Below are 9,130 nucleotides of genomic sequence, written 5' to 3' on the forward strand. Positions count from 1 at the left end.
TGCCTCCTCCAATAGCCAAACATCTTCTCCATGTCCTGCGCATTTGGTTCTCTGAGATACTTCGATCCAAACACCTCAACCACCGCGCGAGCAAATTTGACAGTAGTCTTGAGGCATGTGCCTCCCCCATCCTGGACATCTCACCAACGGCATCTGCAGCAGTACCAAGTGCAAGCATCCTCAAAGCAGCCGTGCACCTCTGCTTGGCTGAGAAAGAGAGTTGGCCGCACCAATCCCTTCTCAGCTTGAAGTAGTCGTCGTGTGCCTCCACTCCCTCCATGATGCGCAAAAACAATATTTCCGCATGCGAAAACAACGACAAAACCATGGATCATCCGGGGAAGCAGGTGTGGGAGCAAAGTAGTCATTGTGCAGTAGCTTTGCTTTGGACACCCTGTCCCGGTTGATCACTCTTCTCCCTTTGATTGAGCCCTTGAAGTTGAGAATATGCTCCACTTACCGGTCCATTTCCTCTTGCATGCTTGAGCATGATCATGTTCACTTCTTCGTCCGAATCTGACGGATCGAAGAACTCATCTTCAATCATTTGGTCAAGCTCCGTTGGTCCATACTCCTCGTCCGACGAAACATCGGTTTCCATCATTTACCTTACAAAATCACAATAATTCCGGTCGGTCAATGTGTCGAACACATCAAGCGCAAGGCGGAGCCGGAGAGTTGCTGAACGTACCACGGTGGCGTCCGGGCTGGCGACAACGTCCCCTGTAGCGAGGACGGGAGCGCTCTTCCGGAGCTGGCGGCGGAGAACCTGGGAACGGTTGCGGAGCGGGCGCGGCGGTGGAGCTGCGAGCCGGACGATACGGAGGAGGAAGAAGAGAGGAGAGAGCAAATGGATCCGACAACTCAGGAAGGGGGGGGGGGGGGGATTTGATGCAATTTGAGGTGAAGTCGGGTTGTCGGGTTTGACGTGACAGGCGCGTCCGGGCGCCCATATCCACCCTATATTTGGGCTGGATATGGATGTGCTGGTCAGCCCGTACGTTTGAGGGTCATTTGAGGGGTCCGTCTGGGTCAAGAAAATCGTGACCGAGTAGTGCGGATCGCCCTGGCATATGAGAGGGGTTTAAAAAGTCCGGTTGAAGCTGTGAAGAAATTGTGTGGCATGTCGTGATCAATGCGTGATGTTCTGGTGTGTGTTTCGGTACGGCTATGCGTGTGTTGGTTGGTCAGATTTGTTTGTCTGGTGGATCAGCTAAGTCTGATCAAATCAAATAGCCAATCAATCATGCAGTCAGGCTGGTCACACACAAAAGGCTCGTGCATTATCATGCTGCCTCCGGGAACAAGAACTCGTGGATTAGCTTAATCAACTCACAGCCTGATACAGGCGAAAAGCGGAACGAAATCATATGAATGTTCGGGGGAAAACACGGCGAGCTTTTCACCAGAGAAAGGGATCATCATGGAAGGAGGCCGCTGGCGTCTCTCTCTTTTGGAGGCGTAAAGCTGGTCTGGACCCTCGTATCGTTGGAAAGGCAAATGTCTCCGGCCGGAAGCCCCGGCCACCTTCAGTTCAGTCAGCAGCTAAACAGGCTTCTGTTGCGAATAAATGTCGGCCTCCTTTTCCGGTGCTTGATGCTGCAAGCTGCTATCGCCGGCCAGGAACTCATGACAGCCACTTAGCAGAGATTTTTTTATATATCCTATGTTGAATTCTTGATGCATCTGAAGTTGATTCAAATCCTAATGCCTGACAATGAAAAACAGCTCATCGCACAGCCACGGACGGACACAGCATCGTGCCGGTGCTGCCACTGCGCACACGCGTGCTCTGTGCCGGCCTGCCGGGACACGGGCGCGCGCTCTGGCACTGGGGCGGTGCACTGGCGCATGGCCACGACAAGGCGCGGGGCCAGCGCGCGGCGGCCAGAAGCGGGCGTCCAGAATGCTCCGGCTGGATATGGTGTGACGGGCGGTGTGTCATTCTCTTCAGATATTCCAGCAGAGACTGTTAGCTCAACTGCTCAAGATGCTCGGCCCATGCTGGCACTCGCCAAATCGGGGGCCAACGTACAGTGGATCTGTCAGCGTCGTCGCTCCATTACTGTCTAAGTTCGCATGGGCGAGAACCTCTCGTGCCTGGCTGCCTGCTCCGTGACAGGAACGCCGCCAAACACGGCCCTGTTTGCGCCATGAATGCCGTTCATCGCGCTGTCGACGCTTGCGTCCAATTCCCTGTTTCTCAGAATCAACGAACAACTCGTTCACACGATCCACCCCGTGCCATGCAATGCAATCAGCCAGACAATCACTGGGAACCAGGCATGTTCGTCATGAGTACATCGCATGTGCCCTCAAGTTCCGTCGTCACACGCATCACAGCTCGAAGAATCAACACTTACCATTTTTTTTTAAAGATCAGTCACACACTCACACTGACTGAACTGCAAACCAACTACGAACCAGTGGACAGTGGACACTGGTCGTTCACTGGCGCGTCGAGGTGTTCGGCGGCCCGCCTGTTCACGAACTCGGCCACGTCGGCCAGCAGCCTCTGGCTGTCCGCGAGGCCCTCGAAGAGGTAGAACGCGTGGATGGCGTCGGGGAACTCCGCGACGCGGACCTCCTCGGCGCCGGCGGCTCGCAGCGCGTTCGCGTACGCCCTCTGCCTGTCCTGGTGCACGTCCCACCCGCCCACGCACACCAGCGTCGGCGGGAACGCGCGCCACCTCCCCGCGGCGGTGGCACCGTCGCGCTGGATCGCGTCCGGCACGTTGGCCGACTCGTGGTCCCGCGTGGCGCCCGGCGGCAGGAACGCGCGCCACAGCCAGGCCAGCCGCTCCGGCGACCCGAACGGCGCGTGGAAGAGCCGCTGCTCCGACGCTGTCCGCGCCTCGCCGCCGAAGAACGGCTGCAGCAGGACCAACCCGGCCACGTCGCGCTGCAGGCGCGCGGCGACGTGGTGGGCGACGTTGCCGCCCGCGCTATCCCCGGCGACGAAGACGGCGGTGGGGGGAGACGGCAAGGCGCCCCCGGCGCCGGCGAGTGCCCAGCGGAGCGCCGCCTCCCCGTCGTCGTAGGCGGAAGGGGCGCGGTGCTCGGGCGCGAGGCGGTAGTCCACGGAGGCGACGACGGCCGGGATGGACGCGGCGAGGCGGCGGCACAGGGCGTCGAACTGGGCCGTCGCCACGGAGTGGAACACGAAGCCGCCGCCGTGGAAATACACAACCATTGGCAGCTGGCTGCCGCTAGCGGCGGGCGCTGGGACGAACAGGCGGACGCGCAGGTGGCTGGAGACGGCGTGGTCGGTGGACGAAACGCCGGCGGCATCGGGTGCGGGGCTAGGCGGGACGGTGCGTTCGAACAGGGAGAGGAGGGAGCGGTTGACGGTGCCGTCGGCGCGGAGGGACGCGGAGTGTAGGAATGAGGCTGCGCCCACGAGCAGGCGCACCCGCCACGGCAGAGGGGGCTTCCCCGGCGGCGGAGAATCCGACGACGCCATCTCTCCTCAGTTTCCGGCCGTCCGGGTGCCCCTTGGAGTTGGTGGTGATAAGGTTTACGAGCGGACACCGAGTGTTTCTTGTACTGTACTCTATTGGCGCAGGGAGGAACTGAACAATCTCAAGCTCAGTGTCAAGCTTGCATTTGCCAACTAAGACCATGTTTGGTTCATAAGTCTTAAAGACTTTTTTTAATCCCAACTTATAAATTCCAAGTTCCTAAAAAGTCTTTATCTGTTTGGTTCCTGAGACTTATAAGTCTCTATAAGACCATATTACAACTATAAGTACCTATAAGACTCTCCTTGAGAGTCTTATTTCATAAGTCTCAAATGCCCACTTTAAGTCCCTATAAGTCCCTCCTGTTTAGTTTAGATGGGACTTGGGCTTTTTTAAGTTCCTAAACTAATAAGTCCCCGGAAACAAACACCCTCTAATCTTACGGCCTCATTTGGCGCGAGTGGGTTGAGGGGGTTTCGAGGCGATTTTCCTCGCGTGGGCCAGAAACCCCCAGAAACCACGTTGGCCCATTTGGTACAGGGGGTTTGTATGGGCCAATCCATGCGAAACCACGCGACTCGAAACCCTCGTCTAGCGACTCAGGGAATCGCTCGTCCCATCACACGCCGCCAGCGAGAGGAAGAGACGCCGCCGCCGTCACCACCGAGGGGAAGAGCCCCGCCACCGCCACCGAGGGGAAGAGCCCCGCCGGCGAGAGGAGGAGCCCCCACGCCGCCGCCCGACGCCCCGACACCACCCGACGCCCCGACGCCGCCCGACTCTGCCCAACGCCGGCGTTGCTCCTCCAGCATACTGTCCTGTGGTAAGCCATCTCCGCCTCCCCCCTCCCCCCTCCTCTGCCCGCCTCCGTCCTAACCCTGTCCCCGGTGGTAAGTCATCGACGCCGGCGAGCTCGCCAAGAACGTTGTCCTCTTCTAGTCACTCATCGACCCTAACACCACCCGACGAGATTGCCGTGATTTTCTGATAGTGATGGTGATGGTCTGAGGGATCTAGGAGGATTGACAGTTTGTAGCAATATTGTGTTTCTATAGAATGAGATGTTTATTTCATTTATTTGAAATGGATGAGTGCTCTGCATATTTGTTAGGAGAGAATCCATGTTTCAAATGTCCATTGCCGGAGATGTCAAGATTCGTTAGTAGTTGATGCAAAGGAGGAGGACTTGTTGGGTTGTGGTGACGTCCCCGACCTAATTGATGGAGAAGCAATCCCTCATCTCAATGGTCGACAAGACATCAGTGCATGTCACCCATAATGGGCCTATTTAGTACGTATTGTAGGATGTTAGCAAAGTTGGTCGATCAACTGGCTGCTAATTCTATCATCGTAGTTCAATTCTGCAGCAAGGATATAAGGGTTACATTGTAAAGATTGGATTTTTAAATGTTCTACACAATGTTATGTCAACATGACAAACCCTTTCTACCAAATAGAAATTTTAAACAAAGAGGATTGTGAAAGGAAGGGTTTTGAGGATTCAAGGGGTTTTGAGGGGATTGGGTGGAAGAGGGGGATTCACCAAATCCCCTGAACCCCCCCCCCCCCTCCCAAAACCTCTACAATCCCTTCCTATCAAACAAGGCCTACGGGGTCTTGCCCAACTAATCTTCTCTCCCTCACCTTTTTTTTTGAAATCTATTGGCACTTTATTGCATAACTGAAAAAGTTACATCCTTCGTTACATGCGGTAATAAAAAATCTAGAGGCTCATCCTCCCAGGAGAACTCTAACTGCATATCATACGCATGTCTAGCTACAAAGTGTGCCAATGTATTTGCTTCCCTAGGACAGTACATGAACTTCACGGTTGGTATTTCATGAGCCACTTGAAAACAATCAGCTAATAATGCTGAGTATGGTGCTCTAATTTCCTTCTCACCATTGCATGCTTCTATAATTTCTAGGTAGTCCGATTCTATATTCACCCTTGAGCAGTTTTTCTCACTGCCAGCAACAAGCCACGCCGTAGTGCTAGCACTTCCGCTGAAGCAACATCATGAGCATGAGCGAAGAGCTCTGTAGCCCCCGCTACTGCATGTCCTCGAGAGTCTCTGATAATAGCAGTGATCGCTCCTGAGCCATCTTCAAAAAAAGAAGCATCTGTGTTTACCTTGTACGATCCTGGTGTCTGTTTCACCCATCGCTCAGAAAAAGTAATATTTTCTGGAATCTGACCAATATGATTTGATGCAATTGCATGAATTGAGAATGCTGAACTGATGGGATTCTTGACAGTAGCACCCTTCTTTGCTTCCCTACGTTCCCACCAAATATACCATGCACCAACCGTAACTACTTCTTGGAGACCCAGGTGACCTAGTATTGGTGATCTCTGAACTGGCCACCTTAGAATCTCCTCCAAAACAACTGAGCCAGACCGATCCACAAGGAGAGATTTCTCTATTTCATCCATAAGGCCAAGTGCCTTCCACACTTTCCTCGCCCTACTACATGTGAATAACAGATGCCGAATGTCCGCGACCCACTCCCGACAGATAGGGCATTGTGGAGATACCTTTATGTGTCTGTGAGCAAGAACTCCCATGCCCAGGATCACTCCACGTAGTGCTCGCCACATATAAATTTTGATCTTACTTGGTACTTTCAGCTTCCATATAATTGACCACACTGGGTTCACCGTTGGAGGGCCTTCGGTGCTCACCATGCGGGAGCCAAATTGATGTTCCCATTCTGTGTAGTATGCAGAACATACAGAAAACACATATGATTTAGTTCGATGCCAAGCCACAAAGTCCTCCGTGAGGTGTTGTCATAAAGGAATTCCGAGACCGCATCCATTGGGAGGAATATATTCCTAATCAAGGACTCGTCCCAGCTTCCTGAATATGGATCAATTAGTTCATCCACTGTTTTCAATAAAACGTTCCCTTTCCTTGTACTCCCTCCGTTTCTTTTTAGTTTACATATAAAATTTGGTCAAAGTCAAATTTTGTAAAGTTTGACCAAATTTATAGAAAAAAATATGAACATCTATAATACTAAAGCTATATGGTATGAAAACTAATTTCATGATGCATCTAACAATATTGATTTCATATTGTGAATCTTAATATATTTTTCTATAAACTTAGTGAAAGTTAACAAAGTTTGACTTTGACCAAATCTTATATGCAGACTAAAAAGAAACGGAGGGAGTATACACCATCCTTGTTGGGCTGCTCGGGATCCAATGATCCTCCCATATATTTATTTTCTCCCCTGTACCGAGTGTCCAAATATGTCCCCTTCTGAAAGTTTGCAACCCCGCCACTATGCTTTGCCATGTAAATGAAGAGCCATTTTTTGGGCCCGCCTTGAGCAAACTGCCATCTGGAAAGTACTTTGCTCTAAGAACTCTTGCACATAGGGTTTCTGGATGGGTGATCATCCTCCAACTCTGTTTGGACAACATTGCCAAATTAAAAGCATGTAGGTCTCTGAATCCCATACCTCCTTTCTCCTTTGGTAGGCACATCCGCCACCAAGCTAGCCAATGCATTTTCTTCTCTTCCTCAGTGTCACCCCCCCAAAACGCTGCCATGGCATCGGTGATCTCTTTGCATATTTTTGGGGGGGATTTTGAAAACAGCCATTGCATATACAGGGATGGATTGTATAACTGCCTTCGGTAGGATCTCCTTGCCACCCATGGACAAGATTTTTTTCCTTCCACCCCTTCAACCTGTTCACCATCCTCTCGACAAGGTTGGTAAAGCTATCACTTCTATCCAGGCCTACCATAGTAAGGAGCCCAAGATACATATCTGAGACTGCTTCAGTCATGATATTAAGTTCTGCACACATGTCAGCTCTTACATGAACATTCACATTGGGACTAAAAAAGATACTACTCTTTCCCACACTCATCAACTGACCAGAGCTAGCACAATATTCCTCCAATACCGGACTCAACGAGGTTGCATTAGTCATATCCGCCTTCATAAGGATTAGGGAATCATCCGCAAAAAGTAAAGGTGATACTGATGGTGCATTTCTGCACACCCGGACTCCTTCAATGCCACGAACCTCCTCTTTATGAGCCAAAGCACTAGACAAACCTTCTGCACACATGAGAAATAAATAATGTGATAAGGGATCCCCTTGACGGAGCCCCCTCATAGGAATAAACCATTTTGTCTCTTGATCATTGTATCTTACTTTGTATTTAACAGATGTCACACACGCCATTATGAGTTGCACAATCTCTTCATGGAAACCCAACTTTAACATCATTTTCTCCAAGAACCTCCACTCTAATCGATCATACGCTTTGTGCATGTCCAGTTTTACCGCACAATAGCACACCTTCCCTTTCTTTTAATTCTTTATAGTATGTAAGCACTCATAGGCTAGCAGAATATTATCCGTAATAAGACAGCCCGGGACAAAAGCACTTTGAACGGGAGAAATATTTCATCAAGGCAAGACTTAATGCCAAAAGCAATCATTTTTTAGATCACCTTGTAAAGTACGTTGCAGAGACTAATCGGCCTATACTGAGAAATTCTTTCTGGTTCATCCACTTTAGGGATCAAGATAATGACTGTATCATTCCATCCTTCTGGGATTATTTTGTTATTGATTGCACTTAAGACTTCAGCAGTTAATACATCCCCCAATACGTGCCAACATTTCTTAAAGAAAATGGCGTGGAGACCGTCCGTACCTGGAGCTTTTAGATCACCAATAGAGAACAGAGCTCTCTTGACTTCCTCCGCCATATAAGGCCTCGGAAATGCTTCATTCATCTCAACTGTCACACGCGGCATGACTTTTTCTAACAGCCCGGGGTCCGGCTCGTCAATTTCCGACATAAAAAGCCCAACAAAATAATCTGAAATATTTGGGTTCAGGTAGGCAGTACCTTCCTGCCAAGCTCCCTGTTCATTCATCAACCTCTTTATACAATTTCTCTTCTTCCTGGCCGAGCCGTACTGTTGAAAATATTGAGTATTTTTGTCACCGAATTTCAGCCAGTCCAAGCCGCATCTCTGACCCCAGTGTATCTCCTCTAACTGAAGTAATTTTTCAATTTCCTCTGTGAGCTCTCTCTGCCGGGTAACATTCTCCGGGGACAACACGCCCCTAGCAACCTGTTCTAGTTCCTTCTGTACTTTCTTTAAGTTCTTTGAGCTTTTCTTCAGTACAGTTCTATCCCATCTATGGAGATGCTCATGAACATGCGATAGCCGAGCTGCAAGGTCACCTCCTAGCACACCAGAGTCCGAAGAAACCCATGCTTCCTGCACCACATCCTGAAATTTTGCCTCTCGTAACCATCGAGCTTCAAATCGCAGTACAGCAGGCCCCTTTTTTGTTGGGGAACGTAGCAGAAATTCAAAATTTTCTACGCATCATCAAGATCAATCTATGGAGTTTACTAGCAACGAGAGGGAAGGAGTGCATCTACATACCCTTGTAGATCGCGAGCGGAAGCGTTCAAGAGAACGGGGTTGATGGAGTCGTACTCGTCGTGATCCAAATCACCGATGATCCTAGCGCCGAACGGACGGCACCTCCGCGTTCAACACACGTACGGAGCAGCGACGTCTCCTCCTTCTTGATCCAGCAAGGAGGGAGGAGAGGTTGATGGAGATCCAGCAGCACGACGGCGTGGTGGTGGAAGTAGCGGGGATCCCGGCAGG

At 50.9% G+C, this 9,130-nt stretch overlaps 2 protein-coding genes across 2 annotated transcripts; one reads left to right on the forward strand and one right to left on the reverse strand.

Moving 5' to 3' along the window:
- Window positions 1–2,344: 2,344 nt before the first annotated feature.
- Window positions 2,345–3,693, reverse strand: LOC123049017 (probable carboxylesterase 18). The gene has a single exon (XM_044472023.1). The coding sequence runs from the start codon at window positions 3,461–3,463 to the stop codon at window positions 2,417–2,419; it is 1,047 nt and encodes a 348-aa protein (XP_044327958.1). The 5' UTR covers window positions 3,464–3,693; the 3' UTR covers window positions 2,345–2,416.
- On the forward strand, window positions 3,622–4,927 carry LOC123055710 (uncharacterized). The gene is made up of 3 exons (XM_044479609.1): window positions 3,622–3,628; window positions 4,002–4,284; window positions 4,573–4,927. The coding sequence occupies exons 1-3, from the start codon at window positions 3,622–3,624 to the stop codon at window positions 4,622–4,624; spliced, it is 342 nt and encodes a 113-aa protein (XP_044335544.1). The 3' UTR covers window positions 4,625–4,927.
- Window positions 4,928–9,130: the final 4,203 nt, after the last annotated feature.

Source organism: Triticum aestivum, chromosome 2D (genome assembly GCF_018294505.1).
Source record: "Triticum aestivum cultivar Chinese Spring chromosome 2D, IWGSC CS RefSeq v2.1, whole genome shotgun sequence".
In the NCBI taxonomy this organism is placed as follows: domain Eukaryota; kingdom Viridiplantae; phylum Streptophyta; class Magnoliopsida; order Poales; family Poaceae; genus Triticum; species Triticum aestivum.

Coding starts and splice junctions, on each gene's coding strand:
- LOC123049017 (XM_044472023.1), bottom strand. CDS start 3,463: ATGGCGTCGTCGGATTCTCCGCCGCCGGGGAAGCCCCCTCTGCCGTGG.
- LOC123055710 (XM_044479609.1), top strand. Junction 4,285..4,572: donor CTCCAGCATACTGTCCTGTG/GTAAGCCATCTC, acceptor CATATTTGTTAG/GAGAGAATCCATGTTTCAAA.